At 32.2% G+C, this 23,876-nt stretch overlaps 3 protein-coding genes across 7 annotated transcripts; 2 read left to right on the top strand and 1 right to left on the bottom strand.

Moving 5' to 3' along the window:
• Positions 1–4: 4 nt before the first annotated feature.
• glo (heterogeneous nuclear ribonucleoprotein glorund) lies at positions 5–6,607 on the bottom strand. Of its 2 annotated transcripts, none has more exons than XM_011636834.3 (9): positions 6,396–6,607; positions 5,481–5,792; positions 5,088–5,231; positions 4,186–4,324; positions 2,602–2,867; positions 2,322–2,515; positions 2,110–2,229; positions 1,931–2,030; positions 5–1,527 (listed from the first exon to the last, which is right to left on the bottom strand). In XM_011636834.3, the coding sequence occupies exons 2-9, from the start codon at positions 5,737–5,739 to the stop codon at positions 1,439–1,441; spliced, it is 1,311 nt and encodes a 436-aa protein (XP_011635136.1). In that variant the 5' UTR covers positions 5,740–5,792; positions 6,396–6,607; the 3' UTR covers positions 5–1,438. The 2 variants fall into 2 exon arrangements, with proteins under 2 accessions (XP_011635136.1, XP_011635138.1); XM_011636836.3 differs by having other exon boundaries at positions 2,695–2,867; positions 6,396–6,605.
• Positions 6,608–7,623: 1,016 nt separating this feature from the next.
• On the top strand, positions 7,624–11,714 carry mats (MOB kinase activator-like 1). Its single transcript, XM_011636833.3, has 5 exons — positions 7,624–8,012; positions 9,929–10,095; positions 10,161–10,388; positions 10,470–10,633; positions 10,840–11,714. The coding sequence occupies exons 1-5, from the start codon at positions 7,999–8,001 to the stop codon at positions 10,918–10,920; spliced, it is 654 nt and encodes a 217-aa protein (XP_011635135.1). The 5' UTR covers positions 7,624–7,998; the 3' UTR covers positions 10,921–11,714.
• Positions 11,715–14,843: 3,129 nt separating this feature from the next.
• LOC105425860 (fatty-acid amide hydrolase 2) lies at positions 14,844–23,134 on the top strand. 4 transcript variants are annotated; one of them, XM_011636831.3, is made up of 12 exons: positions 14,844–15,379; positions 17,684–17,806; positions 18,100–18,279; positions 18,639–18,858; positions 20,002–20,219; positions 20,378–20,489; positions 20,649–20,806; positions 21,150–21,284; positions 21,622–21,723; positions 21,800–21,967; positions 22,128–22,310; positions 22,615–23,134. In XM_011636831.3, exons 2-12 carry the CDS (start codon positions 17,774–17,776, stop codon positions 22,723–22,725), a joined length of 1,620 nt encoding a protein of 539 aa, XP_011635133.2. In that variant the 5' UTR covers positions 14,844–15,379; positions 17,684–17,773; the 3' UTR covers positions 22,726–23,134. The 4 variants fall into 4 exon arrangements, with proteins under 4 accessions (XP_011635133.2, XP_011635132.2, XP_011635134.2 ...); XM_011636830.3 differs by having other exon boundaries at positions 17,633–17,806; XM_011636832.3 differs by lacking the exon at positions 17,684–17,806 and having other exon boundaries at positions 14,845–15,379.
• The last annotated feature ends 742 nt before the right edge of the window (positions 23,135–23,876 follow it).

The raw sequence follows: 23,876 nt of genomic DNA, 5'->3' as shown, positions 1-23,876 counted from the left end.
CGGATTTTCAATCTACAGGATCTTGGACGAGAGTTTTATTTTAAGAATATATTACACAGACCAAGAGTATGCAACAATACAAATATAAGCAAGTTAGATTCACAGAATTAGCACAATTTCGCTCATAACTGTATATTAACATAGATGATAGATCTAACTTATTCACGTTCGTATTGTTTCGGTCTAAGGAATTGCATGTGATCTTACATACTTCTTCCTCGTATTCCATTTTTTTATTCAAATATCTCAGAATATAAACCGAAACTAGGCTTATGTGTTAAGATATACACAACATTGACACTTGCCAGCTATGGCGTCTGCTTATATGGTTCGTAACACCTATATCGATGAAAACTAGAATTCTTATTCCAAGATTATACGATACGTCATATAGTACATTATGATGAGAAGATGAATGTGAATGGCTTTCTGACTTAGGATCCTGCATATTACAATAATAAGACAGTATAATTAATCTGTGCTTGCGTTGCGGTGCGATTGTGAGCCAGTCAGTTCGTATATATTACAATCGTGTATTTTGCGCTTTACAACTCGTCATTACATTTCGACGCATATTGACAATTATCATGTCTAAGCTCGCATCAAAGCCATTAGAACATGTAATACACTTGTGTATCATATACAAAATTATAATTCTAATCATTTGATATTAGATCAGAAGATATCGTGTATGTCACCATGGAAAACAAGAAACATCTTCGTTAGTATTTAATCTAATAGCATTCAACTAAAACTAACTTCTTTATCTTTAATAATTTAAATGGGATGTTAATTTAATATTACCTAACTTAGTCCTTTAACATTAAAAGTACTGAGCAGTCAATTCTGATTTCTAAGAACTTTTAGAATATTCCAAATTAAACAAAATTTTAGAATTTTTTTCATCAATTATATTTATTTTGATTAAAATTAGAAAATTTTTAAATCTTATTTTTGATATAAAAAAAAATTATTAATTTAAAAAAGATAGAAACGGTTCAAAATGACTGCTTGATACTTTTATTGTTAATACTCTAAGAAATTTGCTTTTTTATCGCAAGGACGTACGATTGTCTGACATTGCGCTCAGTTCAAAGAAAAAAAAAAGGAATTATCATTACAAGTTTAAGATAACAAAGAGGAAATTATCATCTTTCTATCTTTAGACTCATGATAATTAAATTACATATTCTATGTAGATCACATATTTTATAAATTATAAAAGAAAAGAATAATCAAGTTCTTACACGCTATCGATTTGGTTTATGATTAATATTTAATATATAATTCATGACTATATAAAGAAAAAAGAAAAAAAAAATAAACTATTCATATTGCATCAGTGCGATTTAGAAATGTGTTTTCTTTATCACCGATTACTTTGATTCTTCGGACATTTATAAATCATTGTTTAGCGTTAGAAACGCATCGCCCGATCTCAAAAACTATTGTAATTGCTGCCACCTAACTGTGAATTAAAACCTCTGTTGTTCGGTGAATATCCTGGCCTAAAATTGTTACCTAAACCTGTATACAAAGAAACATATGCATGTATCATATCAATATATCAAATATGTGATTTTATATATGATATAAATTATATAATTATATATATATTATGAAATTTATATACAATTATGTATAAGTGTATTTTATATATATATATATATATATATATATATATATATATATATAATTATATATGATTATATATAAATTTTGATATAAATTAATGTAAATCGTTGAATAATTGCCTTATTATAATGTTCAATATTGTGATCAAATCATAAATTAAATTTGTTTTGCGAATTACGTAATGTAACGAAAATAATATTTTTACAATATAGTTTATAAGATTATTTCATTTGACATTTTTGAAACGCTTTCGTGTTTTTCCAAAAGTTTTTGTATTATAATCCAACAATTTTACCTCCACAGAAATTACCAATGCCACTTAATGACATGCTACTCGATCCACCAGATGAGTTCATAAACAGCTCAATGTATCTGTGCGACATATGACTCTTATCCTAAAATGGAAGTTAAAAATCATTTTTAGTTTCTAAAGTCAAATCTTAATTTAAAAAACAAAATAAAAGAAATACGAACTTTGCACATGGCCTTTAGAGCTTCTTCATGAGTCGCAAACTCTACGTCAGCTTCTCCCGATGGACGACCGCCATTCTCAAGGATAATACGGACATTCACTGGTTCAATTGGTCTAAAGAACTATAAAATAAGATTCGAAATATTACAAATCGAACATCAAAAAATTTCTCAAAGTTCACAAATTTATCGTTATTATTAGTCATAAGAATTACATCAGCTATGTCTTGTTCCGTTGCCTTGAACGGCAGTCCTCGCATGTGGATGCTATATACGCCAGAATTACCACCCCAGGAGTCATTGTTGCCTCTATAATTGCCACCCTTCATGTCCATACTGCCACGCATTCCCATATTGCCGCCCCGTGATCCGTAGTTATTTCCGCTTCCCCATGGACCGTTATCGAAGTCTAAAGTATATTACAAAATCTCCAATAAAACCGAGAGTAGATTAACGAGATCTAAGAAGGTAGATTGTAGTCATATAAATACATACGTATTGAATTAGTACGTGAATTGTATAATAAGTCTCTATTACGGTATTCTCCTGCACGATAGCCTTCGTACTTCGATAGATGAAAGGAATCACCTCTATTTCTGGATCCTCTGCCGTTGTTGCTAAATCGATTCATCCCACCGAAGCGATCACCACGAGTGTACGGCGCGGGCCTCTGATTGAAGCCGCCCATGGGACCGCCGCGCATTTTAGGCCCGATGCTAGCACGTACCTCGGATAAGCTGCTTCGGAAGATCTCGATATATCTGTTAATGATTGAAGATATATGCGTTAAAGGCGTCCGCAGAGTGATGTGTCTAGCAAATAAATACTGTCATCATCATCATCATTATTATTATTATTATTATCATTACTCTCACCATACATTGTCACCAAATCAAAAACTCGACACAATACTTAACGATAAATACTTAATTCAAGAAATCACAAATGGTGAGACAAAAAAAGAAAAAACGAAAACAGTGATACACGGAGACTCTAGAAACAGAAAACTGGAGAAAAGGAACCATTCTTACATAACAGTAGGCTAAAGATTAATTATTTACTATCTGACGTTTACAATAAAAAAAAAAAATAAGAGGAACTCGTGAATCTGGCATTGAAGTTGAGTTTACAAGTGTGAACAGAACAATGTGTTCATACTAAACCTCCGAATTTTTTTATTAAACCTGAGAAGAGACCCTCCTACGGCGAAATTGCTTTCCGACGTACCTACGTCACACGTACCCCACAGTAGCCCCCGAGTTGATGCCGACGATCTTCGAGTAGGCTCATAATTGCACCTTTTGCAAATGAACATTTCTATCGACTATGAAAATTTGTAAATTATCAATTTAGTATATATATATAAAAATTGTCTATAGCAATAAGATATTTACAAGACGCTTTGATCATAAGATCACTTAATGTTCATCTGCAAAAAAAATGCAATTATGTGCATTGCATAGACGTGCTGTATTGGATCGATGGTTACTATCTGTCTCCCTCTCTCTTTCTCTCTCTGTAGCGCCCACCGAGCTTTGGCTTGCCCTACCCACCTCCCATGGGATTTGGTGATGATGGTAAGGGGCTACCTCCCGCCCCCCAGCACCCACCCACGGATATAAGTAGTTGGGTCCACAGTACTTTCGCTTACGTACGACTATCTGGTTGTAATTGTGTTTTGAGAGAGGCAGTTTCTTTATGTTAGAATAAAAAAAAATCCTTTAGAGGCAATGTTCTTCCAAAAAACGTCTTTTGGCTTTAAAAATCCGCGACTTATTAAAGAATTATCTCAACACAATAAAATGCGGAAACTCGAAGTTTATATTAAAAACTTTCAAAATGAGGAAACACACGTTGTATAGTTTAATGACAATAATTTTCTCCATTTCCTTTTTCCGCGAAAAATCCTCTTCGGTGAAAATTCAGATAAAGAAGCTGCATCCATAAAAATCGTAAAATTCGTTCCCACTATTTACTAAACGAAATGTATATACCTACATGTACTACGATCATTAATATAAATGATATGGAAAAGTCATAAGTATACCCAAACCCAGCTATAGCGGCTCAGTGCCCCACCTGTGTCCTATCTTTTCCTTGTGTTTCTGCAGAGCGCGCTCCGCAACATCTTTGTTAACAAATTGAACGTAAGCCTCCCCAGTACTGCGGCCCGTGTAGTCTGTAGGTAGTGAAATCCCGTTCGGCAATATCTCCAACCCTGACCCACACATAATCAAACATCGACATTGTAGCTTAAAGACACCCATTAGGAAAAAGAAGTTATGTGGTCAAATTTATTAAAACCCTTACAAGAGAAGCAACTGTTAAGACTCTAAAATGATTGCGCATAGACGTGCGCTCTTTATTTTTTTTCTTTCCTCTTTCTCTTCGTGATCTCCTTATATAGACATAGAACGTTAAATTGCCACGTCCGAAAACCAAAGTTAAGAATTAAGCTCGATCACCGAGTCGCGCTATGAAAGTATTTTTCGTTCTGTTTGTATAAATCATAAAATCATAAATTCACAACCATGCTCACATTGTACGACACAACTCGGATCTTAGCAAGATCTTAAATCTTAACTGAGGTTAATCGTCGATGCTAGAACACAGAGACATCGCTCTAGATGGGACTTGAATTTGACTATTCGAGATACACGCGCATGATCAATTATTTTGTTAGTACACTATTTTAGAATAAGCATATAACATTGTTCAAGCAATTGTAATTCATCAAGATATCAAAATAGTAATTTTAGCAATTCTGTATTAAAGCCATCAAAAGTATTTCGTCGCTGTGTTCCTGAGATAATTATAGAATTTTGTCTATTTACTTTAATCTCATGAAAAAGGAAATACAAAAATAGAAAGAAAGCTACATATCTCAAAAAGATGAACGGGTGTCTGTTTTTTAAGGATCAAATAAAATTTCAATATCAATTAAAAATCATTGATATTGAATACTGTCCTATGCTAAGTACCTGAGAAGAATTGCGCAATCTCTTCTTTTGAACAGCCAAATGGCAGACCGCGCAATCTGACACAACCGTCATCCATTGCATTTTCCAAGTTAAGACCACTCCTCTTCACAACCCATTCCATCTCTCCACGCTTTGCTTTAAAAACTAAAATAATACATAATTCTAACAAACTTTAGAAACATGTAATATATATTTTATTAATATGTAACATTTAAAAAAAAAATTATAGAATTAAAAATATAGAAGTAAAAAAAATAAATGGAAATAAAAATCTACTTTATAATTATATCTAATTTTAATATCTTAGGAACATCCATAAAAAGATAAAAAAGTGATAGAAAAAGAACCATACAAAATTACTAAAAATATAAAGAAATTGATATAAAGATCAACCTTCAATATAGCGGTGTCCCATGTGATCCCTGTCTCTCTTACAAGCTTTCTCGATATCTTCTGGAGTATCCATTTCTACATAGGCCTCGCCACTAGGCCGGCCCTCCCGGGACGTAGTCATATGAACTCCATTTTTGCCATTAGAGATCGAACAGTCACCAAAAAACTTCATGATCTCATCAACAGTCGTAGACCATGGCAGTCCACGCACTTTGACAACATATCCTTCCTCTTCATGATCTCCACTGCCGCTCGACATGGTTCTAGTCTGATGCAATCTTGTTCCAGACAATATTTACAAGGATGAAACACCTAGCAACCAGTTCGATATAATATGACAAAAAGCAACGTGATAACCATACAACAAAAATAAAAGTCAGAAATATTAGATATCAGCAAATAACGGTTGAATTTCTGTAATATTATCGAAATAACGCGTTCACGTCGATATTTTGGAAATTGTGTCCCTCGCAATAAACATACACCGATCGCATGTAAACAAATACAATAAAAAAAAAAAGAAGATAAAAACAAAAGCTCGGATATCGTCGTCGAGAGAACCATCTCTGACGATCTTGAGTTTTTGTTTATATAATGAATATAGATGAAAAAAAACGAGACGAAATTTAAGAAAATAGAGCAAAAATTCTCGGTCGCATGGTCATCATTTGGTTGATTGGCGGATAATCATCACGTCAGTTATTTAATCGACACAATCTCAATCATTTAACCGATTTTGTGAAATCGCGTTGGCGAAGATCGCAGATAAGCAATGAACGAGATAGATAATGAAAATTAAGGCGGAGAGGAAAATTCTTTTTTTTTTATGGGGGAGAATCGCTGGCGGGGCACGCCGTCATGGGACGCGACAGCATCGTAAGTTCGCGATTCCGAGCCTCGTGTCCTTTGACTTACCACTATCGTAACGTTGAAACATCCACTGTTTCTGTTCTCAAACAGTTGAAAGAAACCCAGTCAGTCGTTAACGTGCCGGAAATATTCACGATTCGGTCTCGGAATTCGAGTCCTACGTCCTACGTCCTACGTCCTACGCGCGAGAAACGAACACCCTCGCAGATTCGTGAACAAAATGGCTCGCGGCGATGGCGCGTTTGATACTGCGAGACAGTCAATACGCAGGCTACGTTTTCATAGATTCAAGCCTGTTTCAAAGGGAATGTTCCAGATGCGCATATTTTCAATCGGACACACCACTCATATCGGCCGACGTCTAGAAATTTTCTAGTGAGCCATTTATCAAAAGATCTGTTATTTAATCACTAATCATCAATGTGTCCGATTGCGTCTCACCCGTATCGGACGGTTAAAAATTTACGATTTATTTAAGGCTGTATCAGATTACGGGTTGCCGGTTGAAGATTATATTTCAGCCAATCATTGACCGTAACTAGGACCTGTTACATTATAATTGGCTGAAATAGAATCGCCAACCGGCAACTCGTAGTCTGATGGCCTTTAAGATGCGATCAAAGTCTTATTGCAAATGAAACGTTTAATTGATCAATCAGAACAATGAATTTTATCAATCAGTTATGAAATATTTTGTAGCATTAAGATAACTGCATTCTAAAGCCAGCGGCATACGATGCTTTTTTTCCTGCTGGTTTGCTAGCTGGATTTGCGTGCTTGCTGAGCTCATGTCTTCGATTGGTATATTTTTTAGATCTAAAAATCAAAGACAAGAAGTCAGCAAGCACGCAAATCCAGCTAGCAAACCAGGGTCGGAATTCTGTACTCGCTTACCGACAACTATCGGTATCGTTAACTAACGATAGCCAATAGCAAGGACGATCTTGGAAAAAAGCACGGCTGTCATTGGCTGTCATTAGTTAATGACACCGACAGTTGTCGGTGGACATGTACAGAATCCCAGTCCAGCAGGAAAAAAGTATCGTGTGCCGCTGGCTTTATGTGCATTTTCAGCAAAACGAGCGACCAGTGAGTGGTCAATGATTACGGTCATTTCCATTAGATCTCTAAATTTAGACCAATTACATTGGCTAATTACTCGACAGTCGTACAACAGTTGAGTCTGCTGAAACGCACCTAATGTCCGATTCGTCGTTGCAGTAGTAGTCGATCATTGAGAATCCTGAACCGTGCCGCCGTGACTCTTGTCAAACGGACAAAGCGCCGTCCCGCAGCTCGAGAGAGACAGAGAGGGAGATAAAGGAGTACGAGAGAAATTGGACTTTTAGTGGACGGACGACGACGCAGCGGATGGTTTGGGTTGCGCGACGGCGACTCGTCTCCCCGGTACATCTGCGTTCAAGGGACAGAGAGAGCGCGTAGCACCGCGAGGAGGCGATCGCGACCGCGCGCGGGAGTGCGGCGGCCGACAGGTTGACACGTTCTCGGTGTGTCGTCGTTGTTTGTCGCGTCTCTCGACTACCACTGTGCTTCTGGTCGAGCGAGGACGCACGCAGCGGACCACGCGACCGAGCGGAACGGGCGAGAGCGGGCCCACAACGAGCGGAGTGACCCAGCCACAGCCACGATGAGCTTCCTATTGTGAGTCCTCCTCTTCGCCACCGCGACTTTCTCCCCAATCGTCGTCGGCGTCAAGTCGAGTAGAATAAAATGGAATCATCGCCCTCGTCCGATCGATACGTCCTTGCAGAAAGCGCGAGGACAAGACCAAGATCACGACAGCTGATGTGACTCGACATGTTTTTTCCTCTCTCTCCTTTCTTTTTCAATTTAAATATTCATTTCTCGGCTTCATTTTCAGGATATGTTTTTTTTCTCGCGCGCTCTTTCTCTCTCTTTCTTTCTCTCTCTCTCTTTCTTCCCGTTGTTTATATCTAATCTAAGGATTAAATTTATCGTTCTCCACGATGAGTTCGACGAGGGTGAGTCGACGCCATCCGCCGGTGGATCGATCGAGGGTAAAAATAGCGCGCCTATCGTGCGGGAGGCTATCTTCCTTTTGTGCAAGTCTTCCCGCGGGACCACCATGTTCATCGAACGTCAGGATTATCGCTCGACGCGGCGCATAATCTATGAATCATCCGGCCCGACGGCCGCGCCTTGGTCGCTCGTCATCGAGAGCCTCGACCTCGCGCCGGTGCTCGCCGTCCACTTTTGACATTCACGACAAATAACGCTCGCTTTCTGCGTGCGCGCGATCAGCTGAGCGTCGCGCCTCGCGGTCGAGCGTGTTTCTGTTTTTTTCCTTTTTTTCTCCCCTCAGCTTCGCTTTCCTTTACTTAGCTTTTCACGTGTGAAACCAAGAGTATATTTAGGCTTCTCCGCGGAGAAAAAAGGCGATTCGAGACAGGAAATATAGAAAGATGTAACTAAACAGAAAAGGCATAAGAAAGAGAGAGAGGGAGAGAGAGATTTGTATATAAATGAATGTTTTTCATTTGATATTGTTGTTTGTAATACAATGTAAGTTTTGGAGTAGAAAGAAGAGAGGAAAAATTTGCAAAATTGAATGTATGAAAATATGGATTTAGACACAATAAACAGGCATAAGAAATTTAATGTAAAGAATAAAACATTTAAAGACTGAATGTTTTAATACAAAAAATTTAAATGAACATTAAATGAACATTTGTTATATTTGGATTTTAATGTCTTGAAGAAATATCTTTTTAATTTATATAGATATTTATTTTGTGATAGAATTACAATTTCAATAATATAATACAATATTCGAGATCTTATTAAAAATATAACACTCCTGTTTAAAATTATATAAGCTTTAACCCACTTAATTTGTCTAATAATTAGATTCAGTTTTACTCTTTAATATTTTAATAACTTATTCATTTTTACATGTAATTATTCTACTATTATTATTTTTATTATTACTATTATTTTATTATTACTATTATTATTTATTATTACTATTATTAGTAAAAATTCTTCATGTTTCTTTAGTTTTCTTATTTTAATAATTTTCTTCATCCATACATAGTTAAGTTTCCTTTTTCTGTTACTACTTTTAGTTTAGATTTCTCAAGGAAAAATTTCAGGAGAGAAATATGGCTAAATAAAACTTGTATTTATTACTATTATTATTAACAAAATGTAATTTCTAGTAAATTGAAATTATTAAGACAATATTTTTGATAAATCAAAGTAAATTAGAATTATTTATATTTATTCATCTTTAAATTTTTATTGAACTCTCGATATTTGCCATATTTCAATCTTATCGATAATACAAATAAGTCGATTCATAACTGATTGCCATTGATTTATCTATGAAACAAACAGCTTATATTTCTATCTTTTTTTTTGTTTCATACTCGAGATTTTGAAGTATAGATATGTGATTAAATGTTATTTTATACATATAATAGTATAAATATTGATTCAAGATGTTAAGGAAATAATTTCAAATCTGCAATAATAGCAAACGGAAGTCACATATATAACAATCTTCTAATCTATTCTCTTATTTTTTATCTCTTAAGTGGGAGCAGGTCCTCCAAGACCTTTAAACCAAAGAAGAATATTCCAGAGGGTACTCATCAGTACGATTTGATGAAACATGCCGCTGCCACACTAGGCTCCGGTAATTTGCGATTGGCCGTTATGCTTCCTGAAGGAGAGGATCTGAACGAATGGGTGGCTGTTAACAGTAAGTCCGTTTTATATTTAAATTATTCAACTAGATTTAAACTTGACTCCATCTTTTTTTCACAGCTGTTGATTTCTTTAATCAAATCAATATGCTGTATGGCACTATCACGGAATTCTGCACGGAGGAGAGCTGTCCTATTATGTCGGCGGGACCAAAATATGAGTATCACTGGGCAGACGGTCACACGGTGAAGAAGCCTATCAAATGTTCGGCGCCCAAGTACATAGACTACCTAATGACTTGGGTGCAAGATCAATTGGACGACGAGACTTTATTTCCGTCCAAAATCGGTGATTATATTTTCTTTATGACGTCTCGTTGTCACTTCGTTGTTATTTCAAACCGAAAAATAATTCCTACTTTTTTCGCAGGAGTTCCTTTCCCTAAAAATTTCTTATCGATTGCGAAGACTATCCTGAAGCGGTTATTTAGAGTATACGCTCATATCTATCATCAGCATTTTAGCGAGGTCGTGCAGCTCGGCGAAGAGGCGCATTTAAATACGTCGTTCAAGCATTTCATATTCTTTGTTCAGGTACGTAATCATTTTACCAACATATCAAGAAAAGATAAAATTATGATAAAAATAATGATAAAATTTTATGATGATTGCTAGATATATAGATACTAAGGAATTTTAAAATATAAAATAATTATTTAATATGAGTTTAAAAAAATTATCATTGATATCAATTTTAATTATTTGATTTTTGATATTTAATGCTTAATTTTGCATCATAGGAATTTAATTTAATCGAGAGAAGGGAATTGGCTCCTCTTCAGGAGCTAATAGAGAAACTGACAGCGAAGGAAGCGCGATGAGTCCGTCTACTGTTTACGAGCCACTCGTCCTCTCGAAACTTTTCCAAAGAATCTCTCAATCACATTATCTTCTCTAACCCGCACATATAATTGCATTATTTAAACTGATCTAATAATCGCTAAAAACCCCACGATTTGTCCCCGTCTCGAAGAATTAGTGGCGAAAACACGCTGCCGTTCCGGAAACAAGCGACTGATAATGCGAACAAATACCTATAGTATTCGCCCTGAAATCTCTTCTTCTCTGACGGTGCATAGATGTATTCTGTATACTCACTGCATACATATAGACACACATGGAGAGAAAGAGAGAGAAAACTATTATCGAGTGGATAAGGATAAGAAGATGGTAGTTGAAACAGCGCGTTCGACTTTGCGACTGAGTTTTCTCCGGACATTCTCCAAATATGTTTCAATTGTAATTTATTGCGTTTTATCATTGCTATATGCGAAGAGAGTCGATCGGGAGCGCGATTTTCAGCGCAAAGTGTTCGTGCGTCTCGAAAAAAGCCATTTTGAAAGTTTCGAATAGATACGTCTCTTTCTCACAAGCAAACAAAACCGATCGTAATACTCGCGAGTTTTGCAATTTTATTACTGTCTGTCGTTATTATCGAATGTAAAAATCGTCGCTACTTGAATGTAGAAATTATTTCGTACAGCCATGTACGAATGCATATCATGAGTTTCGTATGATTATTCTTATGTTTAGAAATAACTTTGTAAACTGATAATTTCCTATCATTTCTCAGACTAGCATTATCTCGTGTATTTTTTTTTTTTTTTTTTTTTTTATTGAAGAACTGCACATTGTTGATAATACGTATTATATAATGTCGCGTTAAAGGAAAGAAAAGGGTTAACGCGCAGCGCTCTATTATATTACTATATAACAACTATTTTAAGATATCGTCCTGTTAAGCGCTTATAGACTTATTTATATGACTAGAATTTTTGTACGCGTTTTATCCCTGTAGAGAGTGATATATCTCCTGCTTCAGATGCTTTACAGATACCGATAGTCAGACCGTTTACATCGTCTTACTGCAATTTTCTGTATAATTCTCATTAATTTTCTCTGATCTTAAGGAATTGATGTTACAATTATTAACGAAAGGTTATATTATCGTTGTGTTTGTTTCGTAAACGTCCATTAATGTAATACGGTACTTTATGATTCATATTTGTCTTCGTCTTTTTCATCGCCTAATTGATTCTATACTGCATCGAGAACAAGGAATTTCTATTAAGCAGCACTTTAATCGTCCACAAAGTTCGAATTCGCAACGTCCGACTTCGATTGCTTTTCTTTCAGTCGGTATTTAAATAAATAAATAAAAGGTATTAATAAAAAAAATAGCTATTATATAACTCTTGGGCTGGCTACACGTTATGAATTAATAATTGATCATAAATTTCATTAATAATTGATCAATATCGCTGAGTATTAGTCATTTACATAAGATAACTTGATACATCGTGTTAAGTAATTCGTTGTTTCTTTCAGCAAAATTGCGCATATAATAACGATAAATCTTTAGGATGACTCCAAAGTGCTGAGAAAAAAAAAGTGTTTTAAAAGGTAAAACATATTTTTTTCATTGCAGTAGGCGTTAAGAGTTTGATCGCGTGAACCTCGTATATAAATATGCATATAGCATATATAAATATTGACGTATTTTATTATAACGACACGAAAATAGTGATTAATGTAAGCAGCGACATAAGGTGATAGCGCCGAGAAACGAGAAAGACGGCGCATACATTATATATATATATATATATATGCTGAATGTAGACATAATTATTAATATTATACTCGGTACTTAAGGAAAGACGACAGGAAGCGGAGAGAGCGAAGAAAAAAGAAACTCGCGAAAAGAAACATTTGCGAGTTTTTACGTTCGTCGAAGATGGTTATAATATAAAGCGCCCGTTCGTGTATGATCGCGATAGACGATTGTCGCCTATAAAACTAGAAAAACTATTTCTCGATGACCAATCGAGACACAACAAATGGCTATTTTTTGTCTTATACATTTTATATTTATACGAGTATTAACGATGTCTCGACGCTCTTCATCGCTATTGCTATTCATTCATGACGTTTAGACGCTTACCTTAGCGATGATTCCTTTATTCGAATTTTCTTTCCACCTTTTTCTCTTGAGCGACTTTCCGCGGCGCGAGTGCCTCAAATGCGACTGTCGTGCGACAGAAGCGCGACGAATTGTCTGCGAACAATACGTCTCGAAATTATCCTGAAAATATTCACACGGAAGATTAGAAGAACCGAACTAGCGGGTTAAATTCTCCTCGAGCAAATCCTATAACTTTTATAGATCTCTGTTAGATATAAATAAAGTAAGTGAGTTTTTGAGGAAATTTTCAAATTCTTAGCTAGATGTTTCGAGAGAGAATGGCACCTATTTATAAGATCGTATCTCACCTTCGGTTCTTTTATCGTTAAAAAGTTGCGTGCGTTAAGTAATCCATGATCTATTAAGATTGAACAAACGCAGGGTGAAATTCAGCGTGAGATTTATAAAAATTGATTTGACGGTCCCGATAATCTGATCAATCGAGTGATGAACACAAATGAAAACTCGGACGAAGGGACCATTTTTGCGCTAGAAATCCTCAAAATCATTTCTTTACGCGTCGGGGAAAACGATTGTGCTAAGATGAGGTTGTATCTCTTCGTTCGGAACGGCCTTTCGCGGAGAGTCTCAGCGACCAACTGTCCGTTCGTCTGATAGTAAACGCTAGTGATATATGTGCAATGTAAATAATATTTTTCACGATTTACGGGAAGAATTCCCGCGTCCTAATTACGACACGTGGGTCGCGTCTAAAATGTTTATAGTCCTGAATATAATCTTGTAATCTTTCTGTAATAAATATCGTTCCGATTGTATTCGCTTAATTTTTTCTTCTTGATACATACATTTCTGTGGAAAACTGTTATAAAAAAATTAATTTATCAAATTATATTTTTGTTTCCGATGTCAACTAACAGAAAATTTATATCTATAAATGTTTTTTTAGGATACTACCCAGACGTTCCCGAAATTTATTTATTAGAAATCATACACTTACAAAATAAATTAATTAAAACTTCATCTCCTTCAACAGATTGTGTTTCCAAACATTAAAATCATTCTAGGATCAATGCATCGATGCAGCAAGCGATTAGAAAGAGATAAAGTTAATTAATTTATTTTGTGTTTGATTTTTAATAAATAAATTTCGAGAACTTTTGAGTAATATTTCGTTTCTATTAAAAAATCCTTCGTCCTTTTATTATAATTTCAAGAAACTTTTTATATATACAATGTTCAGTTAAAAGTGAAAATTAAAATCCGCAAACAAAAAAAATATTAACGTTTATAAAATATTAAAATATTAAAATATTAAATTAAATGTTTTGAGATATTCAGCTTTTTATTCTGTGAATTTTTAAATTTTAGAAAATATTGATATTAAACTCTGAAATATTTATTCCACAGTATATGTGATTGGTCAAAAAATGATTTGCATAAGAAAAAAATAAAAACGTTGAATCTGCGAGTTTGTAGTTATCGAAACACTCTATTTTATAAGTTTTATTCGTCAGTTTTTCATTTGTTTTAAAAGTATCCTGCATAATTATTCTATTAAAATAGATTTTTGTTTTAGCAAATCGGAGAAAGTAGAAAAATTAAAGTATTTTCTCACGCATACTTTTTTTTTTGCATTGTTGGCGATTTTTGAGCGTTCTATATTCATGTACCACTTTTCATTTTATAAATTTCTCTTTTCTAAATTCACCAGTGTCCCAAATTATATATATATATATATATATACAATATATATGTAATTATATATATATATATATATATATATACATATGTCGAATCGATCAACAACAAAAAGACATTCTGCATAAGCAAAATGTTTTTTCAACATTTAATAATTCAATATGCTAACGATTGGTATGAATTTATCAAAAATATATTTGATTTGCATGTAAATGGCTTTTTTAAGCATAGCCAAAACCATCTACTAAAAAATTCAAATCATAGGATATATAAATTTATATAGGATATATAAATTTTTAATCCTTTAAATAGTTATATGTAAGAATAGAAGCTTAATAATAAACTGATCAAAAAAATGAAATACTAAAAAAAATTTATTAAGATAACATACTAGCACTATAAAGGATAAAACGGTACGAAATGTACTTCGACAAATTTGTTCGCCCCACTTGTCGCTTCTTCAAACTCGAAGCCGGTTACTTCCTTTCATGCGTATCGGTGCGAATCAGTTATGAATAGTCGTGAGCTGTGACGGATGTAACTGGACGTTACTCGCTTGATTCGATTCTGAGTGGCTAATCAAGATCGCCTTAAAGAAATACTTCGTTGTGTAGTCCAAGAAAAATGCGCTTCTCTAAGGACTTGTAAAAATTAATTAGGTGAGATAATTAAATCTAAATTTATTTTTATTTTCTCATTTGTATTCATTAATATACGAATGTTCATTCTTCGCACGAAAAAGGTAAGAGATGCACATAAAAGTGTTTTATATCTCATTGTATTATGTCTATAAAAAGAATTAAATTTTATTTTAAATTTAATTTAAATTTTTATCAAATTATTAAGATAAATAAAGAGACAATGTCAATATAGGAATAGTGTACTAACTTTTTCAATTGGTTCTCCAAATGATTTTATTTCTTTTTTAATATATAAATAAGCTATATATTTAAATAAGCTATCGCGTTCATCCCTGTTATATAAATTTATATGATACACATAAAAAGTATAAACTGTGATAAATATGTGAACTAATCAAGAGTATTTTTTTGTATGTCATCGTCATATAATGTGCATACATATGTGCATCTAAATTATATCTCTTGACATGCCTTGTTCAAAATGTATATTTTTTATAGTTTAAACTTTGATATTTTATAAACAGAATGTGTTGTAATAATACGATAATATGATAGAGTGCGTTGTGATATAATAATGCAATTACGAAATAATGAGGTAAGAAATGCGAGTTTAATTTATGTTAGACATATACCTAATTTTGGCGTAATTTCCAAATAAAAATGCTTTTCTTATCATTATCATTCTTCTTTCGTGTATGCAAATAAAAATGTTTTTTTTATCATTATCATTCTTATTTCATATATACAAATGTGTAATAATGACAATAAATATGAAGCAAATACAATCAGTTTGTATGATTTTAAGGAACGTGATAGAAACCGAATTTTTATAATTCATTAAAATAATTCAAAATCAAATAATTAATATAATTAATGAATAAAATTTGTAAATAAAAAATGTGTACATAAAAAATAAAATATAACCCACTTTAAAATCTTTTTTCAAAAAAAAGAAATCTAGAGTATAATACAATTTGTCAATGAACAAATTGTATAAAAATTATTTCTAACAATAAGATTTATCTAAATTAAGGAATTTGAATTAATTTGTAAAATTGATGAATTTTTCAGAATTGGAAACGCTGTATAATTAGATTAATTTTCTCTGTCATAAAATCTATTAGTACAAAAAGAGCTTGCAATATTTATTACAATGTTCAATAAATTACTTCATAGAATTACATAACCATAATAGATTCACATAACCTTTTTCTTGTACGATGATAAAGCGTTTTACTAAAGCTTTTATATTGTTTCCAAATTATTATTTAAATTCAAATTTCCATTTTACGCAAATCAATTCCCGTTAGTATACGTTAAATACGAATGTGAACTGACTTCTCATAATCACTGAATTTCATCGTCTTTGAAAATAAAGAAAGTCTTTGATGAAAATTACATTAATTAATTTTTTTATTTATGAAATTATTTATTTTTAATTTCTCTCTTATTTCTCTCTTTCGAAACATCGAAAATTTGCAATGCGACCGGTTCGAGATAACCGATATACTTGATTTATTTTATTTTACGTTAGACGAGAGAAGGAGATTAAGTGGGTCTCTTAAAATTCTTGTCTTGTACCTCTTGCTGTTTTGATTTATAAACTGTGCGCGGGATACGCCTAAAACTCCAGGGAAGTGTCCACAAAGTATTGCGTTAAAACATCCGCAGGATTACCATTAAATGACAGCGGCTGCCTTCGTTGAAATCGTAAAGTCGGCTCTGTGTGATGAGCACAGTGACGTTTTCTTCAGTGACGTTATTTCACGGTATTTCACGTCGATGTTAAGTTTAGCAATACAATTCACATTCAACAACCACTTTCACTGCCTATGCTTTAAAAAAAAAAGTTTTGTGAACAAATGATGAGACGTTTAGCATTCAACGACGACATTCCGTACACAAAGATCGTCCGATTTTCTCGCGATCTGAAAAATCGATCTAGAAACATTTATTTTTTATATCAAATTATATCTTCATATTTAATTAAATATAAAGTATTTGTTAAAATGTTACGAAGCCGATCGATCTTTCTTTCTTCTTGCTTCGGAATCGGAAAGAGTTTTACCGAGAAAATTAAATTCAAAATCATTTTTTTTAATTAATGTTAAAATTAAATATATTTTAACTTAACACGCCGAGACAATTTTTGGTCTTCTTTTCTTCTCGATCGATGGTCGAAACGTTTTCTTAAGTAATATAATCCCTCGATTGATTACTTGGAAATATTTAAGTATATTAAGTTAAATTGAACATGCTTTCGTAATTTAGATTTTCGACACGACATACGTCTTCTGTAACTAATCAAGCATGCTTTGACAGTCGATGAGATTGATGCTTTAATTAGAAACGATCAACCGGGATAAATCATAGACGTGACTGAACGCATTATGGAGCTTCCATTGTTATTAAATGTCCTCTAATCATCGTTTTTACTACGTTTCGGTGAGTTCAAGTTGATAATGTAAGACGTGACAATACATTGATTCGACATTAAAACTTTTCACTTATCTGGGACATCCGAAATTTTTAAGCTACATAAATTACGTATTATATGTGACTAATCTTCTCGAAGCTGAGAAATACGCTTTCTAAAAGAAAAATATGGCCAAAATTTATGCGATAAGAACCACTGATATAATGATAGAAATATATATAAATTTATGCCAGATTTTATTTTTTTAAATAACAGCTATTCAACAAGAAATTGTGAAAACACTTTGTATTGTTACATGTAGAAGATTCAAAAGATGAGAATGAAGAGAATAGTCAAATACAGCTTATTTCTTCTTTATTGTTTGCTCGGTCCGTTCTTCAAATTGCGAGGTTTAAAGAAGAGACGACGATGTCCATCGATCGAGGATCAAATCTTGCTGCAATCAGCGACAGAGATCGCGCAGAAAATTCGTAGAAAAGAGGTAAATCTAAGTCTCCCAATTTCAAGAGATTTCATCGACGTATCTAAGATTTTTTTTCAGGAGGAAGATTTATCAATTCTGTTATCACATAAACAGCAATTTTTTGCGTTAATAAATTGCTTTCTTGGAATTGCTTTCTTTTTAGAGTTTAGAATATCTCCTCTTGATTTTGATTTCTGATCTTAACTTTCTTTTTTTAAGTTTCGGGAAAAGATTGAATCCCTTAAATCCCTCCCTTTTCCTGAACATGCCCATGCGAGGTCTTGCTGCTTCTTACAATTATTTATAATTAAAATTGTTTATAAACGTGGAGGTTTTTTTGACGTTCAATTAAATCAATACTTCTTAATTTTCGGTAGATCAGCTCCGAGGAAGTGATCATCGCGTATGTGAAGCGATGCAAGAGAGTGAATCCGTTGATCAACGCTATCGTGGAGGATCGTTTCGAGGAGGCGATTCAAGAAGCACGTGAGATCGATGCCTTTTTACAGTCCACAGCTATGGACGAGGCGAAAATCGCCAGCGAGAAACCACTGCTAGGCCTGCCTGTTACGATTAAAGAAAGTATCGCTGTTCAAGGTGAGTAGCATACTTCCATCCCTCCGTGTAATAAATACAAGAACGTATGTGTATCCTGAAGCTAGTCGATATACTTTCACAGATATGTATATATGCGTATATCGTCTGTGGGGCGTTAATTGCAATGGAGTTGTTCTTGAATAACAGGAATATGATTTCTCGTATTGACATTTAAACTATTAACTCACATTTATGTTGATCACCCGCGAAATTCCGTTGAATGTTTAGTGGAACTGTCGTTACAGTCATACGTTTTTAGAATCGTTCTCTTAATTGTTCGTTGACATATATCATGTTTGACATTCGCATTCACATCTAAATGAATTCACAACGGAGAAGCCAGTTTTTAAATATCAATTTATCACGTGCAATTAATTACCGCGCAATAAAAAAAAATAAATATTTTATAGCGTTACTATACACATTTCCGCAAATTTGTCGAATTAATTTTGATTTTCTTGTTAGTGTCATGTTATCAGATTAATGACGTTCGCAATTTTTTGTCATGTCGTCAGCTATTTATATATATTGTCTTCTTCTGTTCGTGTCTTCACTGTTAATGTCCTCGCTGTTAATATACCTTTTTTTTTCTCTATTTGAATGACTTTGAACAACTTATTTGCACATATTACTTTATTTGGGTAATTTGCACGGTTTAATAAAATTGTTTCCCAGCGGTCCATGACAGAAGAGTTTTTCTTAGAACTCGCTAAGAGTGTTTCTTAGAAGTATTATGCTAGACGTCGACGTCGTTGGTTTGTTACTCAACCAACAGATTACTATGCATCTTAACGGCAAATTTTTTTAAATAAATTAAAAATCTTAAAATATCATAGAGATTCAAGTCTAGGAAAATCATAATAAAGTATTTTGCATATATTACCTAAAGATGATGACACAGTAAAGTAATTTCAATTTTAACTGCTATTTATCGAATATGAGAATTTTTATCTAACAAAAATCGATGTAAAATTCCCCAGGGTACAATGAGTTTCATATTTTTATTTTCAAGAAACAACACGATCATTTTTTTTAATCTCCTTTTTACAAATATAATAAAAATATATAATCTAAATGGAATGTCCATAAAATAATTTTATATGTAATTCAGCAATGCGCAAAATGAAAAAAAAATTATTTTAGGGATGAGTTATTCCGTGGGAGTGAAAGAGAACATCCTCTCGAGAGCGACGAAGGACGCTGACGTTGTGGCCAAAATTCGCAAGGCCGGCGGGATTCCTCTTCTCGTTAGCAACACTCCGGAATTGTGTTTGTGGTGGCATACATTCAACAAAGTAACTGGCACCACTAACAATCCTTATGATACACGAAGATCCGCTGGTGGTTCCTCCGGTGGCGAGGTTCGTACATCTTTTTCCAGATGAACAAAGGGATTTTCTCAGCAAAAAATAAAAAAAATGAAAAAATAAAAAAACTCTCTGAAAAAATAAACAAACTTTACTTAAACAAAACTTATAATGAAATTTCATAAATTTTTTTAACAATTGTATATAATCAGGCTGCTCTTCTCGGCTCTGGTGCTTCGATTCTGAGCTTGGTTTCAGACATTGCTGGTTCAGGCAGACTTCCGGCAATGTTTTGTGGTGTTTTTGGTCATAAACCCACGCCTAGTAAGTTTCCAATCAGAGGAAATAAAGAAAAGAAGAAAAAAATTAAAAAAGAGAAAATATTCTCAAACAATAAGAATCTCTTGTACTCGTTTATAAAACAGAATAAATTAGAAATAACTAATAGAAATGTAAATAGAAATTTTGTATTTTTTTTTTTAGATTATATATCAATAGATGGTCATAAACCTGGCTCAAATGATGAAAATTGGTCATCATTCTTTTCGATCGGTTCAATGGTTAGATATGCCAAGGATCTGCCTCTCATATTGACAGTATTATCACAGTCAAATGAAGCTAAGACTATATTTAATAAAAAGGTCAGAAATTTTAAATTTTAATTATTCTTTTAAATTTTAGTTACTCCTTTACCGCTTTTTCAAAAATATTTGATTGAATAATATATAATTTGATTGAATATTGTAATAATATGTAATATATTAATATGAAACAAATTAAAATTGTAAATAGTGATTTATAACTTAAACTTACGATTTATAACTTAAAGAGTAGTTATAAATTGTAAATAAATATAATTAGAAAAATATAATTAGAGAAGCTAACGGTAGAAATTTATAAAATTAATATACATAGTACAAAATTTGCATAACATATATTATGTTTATTTATGCAAATTTTGATCAAAGATGCATATTCGTGTAGTTAAATTTGAAGGATATGAAATTCTTTTATATGGATGATGGCACGATCACAAGTCCCATAACAAGCGATGTAAAAAATGCGATTTATAAACTGATAAGGCATCTCGAGACAATAGACAATGTCAAAGTACAAAAGGTAAAACTTTCTTCTAATATATCACTAAAAAAAGATTAAATATTAAAAAGATTTATTGCTATTAATCATTACTATATAGAAAGAAAATTAAATTATTGCGCCAAAATATACCGTCATTTAATCCTTTTTTTAATAGTTAATTAATAAAATAATTTATAAAATAAAAAAAAAAAAATATATATATATATATATATATACACATCAATAATACAAATTATATAAAACAATACAATATTACTACTTATGTAATGTATCGTTATATATAACAATTATATAATATGTTTACTGAAAATATATTTCTAGATATTGATAAATATTTATTCTTTGTTATTCATAGGCAAACTTGGAAGATATGAAAATGTCTTTTGAATTAAGCATAATCATTCTTCTTAAGATAAAAGATGTTTATTCAATGTATAATCGTCTGGACGATCCCGAGGTATAACTAAATGATATTTTTTAAAACATGTTACATGTAATGAAAAAATACATACAATTTCATACAAATTTTTCAGAAGTCAAAAAGTGTATTTATGGAAACATTAAAATATATTTTCTTTATGTCGTCACATACTTTTCCCGCTATATGTTACGGAATACTTACATGCATTGGTGAAAAAATATCAGAATCTAGTTATACAAAAATGATGGATATAAGGACACAATTAAAAAAACAATTTAAGGTAGAATTTTAAATATATCATTTTTCTAATTTTTCATTTGACATATTAATATATCAATTTATTAATTATTAATATTAATTATTTATTTAGTTTTTAAATTTTATTTGTATTAATTTATTTATTATTAAAGTTCACTGATATTTATTAATTATTTTATTAGAAACTTTTGGGCGATAATGGAGTATTAATTTGTCCATCTTTTATCTCATCGGCGCATTATCCCCATGACACCTTGTATAATGTACCCAATTATTCTTATTTGATGATCTTCAATGTGCTGGGATTTCCAGTTACGCAATGTCCAATTGGCTTTGACAAAAACCAACTGCCAATTGGACTTCAGGTAAAAACACACTGTTACTCTGTAGGATTTGATTTTGTAGGATATACAATTTAATGAATAACTCCGCTTTAAATTATAAGAAAAACGGACTGATTGAATAACTATAATTATAACTATAACTATAAGGCAACGAACGAAAATGGATGCATAGGCATAAGAAATTTTTTTCTTTCTCATTAATATTACTATGTTACATTCAAACTATTGCCTATTGAACTAGTTATGAATTTATAATCGCCGAATTTATTCATGTTCTTAAGAATGGAATTATCATTTTTAATCAGTTTTAATTTTATTTTTGCAGATCGTCGCGAATCCGGGTTGTGACCATCTAACGATTGCTGTTGCGCAAGAGATTGAAAGAACATTTGGTGGTTGGCGTGAACCAGACGAATTAATTTGCGACATGACATAATTTTACAATAAATTTTTTTTATTTTTGGCATTTATCTTCAGAATTGAAATTTTTTCCAATATCAAAATTTTGATAAAACTTGTAACTCCCGAAAGAATTGAATCAAATTTATGACGTAGCATCATTTTCAATTTTTCTATGGCAAACATAGTATGAGTTTAGAAAATATTAATCAATATTTTGATTCAACATTTTTTATTATTAAAAAATTCTGTTTAACTGATGACATAATAAAATCTTCAAAGAACTTTGATGGAACTTTTTACCTCGTAATTACTATTGACTTGGTATTTTCAAATTTATATATTGTATTTATTAAATTATTCAATTATGCAATTAATGTAAAATAGAATTTGGTTTTATATACTTATATTTTTATTGATGATAAATTAATATGTTTCTATGTTAATGAATACTGTTATTTATTTATCTGCCGATATTTGAACAATTATTATGCACACACCACACACACACACACACACACACACACACACACACACACACACACACACACACACACACACACACACACACACACTTAAATCTAAAAAAAGCCAGTACAATTTAAAATCATTACGAAGAAACTAAAAATAAATAAGCATATAAGAATTGAGAATCTGATAAATTTGATAAATTCTTTTTTGGCGTAAAATCCAATTAAATATTCTCGATTTTATTAGCATTAATATTACAGCTTTATAAATTAATCGTGATATAAATAACATGTATATACACCTCCCCTCTTGCCTTACATTTATTTATTTAAAAACCAAATCTTCCAACGATCCATCATGGAAACAAATTCTTTAATTTAAAAAAAACAATTTTTTTTTAAATTAAGTTCTTTTTTATTTATTAAATACATTTATGCATTAATATATAATAAATTGTATTTTATTGTATTTTAAAACATCCAGTTTAGATTTATTAGAATTTTGAAAAAAAAGAAAGAATTTATTGCGTAAATTTTAATCTTAAATAAATTTTTTAAATAAAATAAAATATTATTATGCGAGTTTTGCTGACGTACTATGGCTATCTGGATAACACCATAATAACATCAGAGAAAACATGATAAAAGTTCTTGAAATTATAATGGAAGTATTTTCCAAAATAAAATAATTATTAAAAGCTATAAAACAGATTTTTGT

This window comes from Pogonomyrmex barbatus, unplaced genomic scaffold, assembly GCF_055798465.1.
Source record: "Pogonomyrmex barbatus isolate J1 unplaced genomic scaffold, ASM5579846v1 scaffold11, whole genome shotgun sequence".
Lineage (NCBI taxonomy): Eukaryota > Metazoa > Arthropoda > Insecta > Hymenoptera > Formicidae > Pogonomyrmex > Pogonomyrmex barbatus.
The sequence above is the reverse complement of the archived record's forward strand: the minus strand, read 5'-3'. Positions and strand labels throughout refer to the sequence as shown.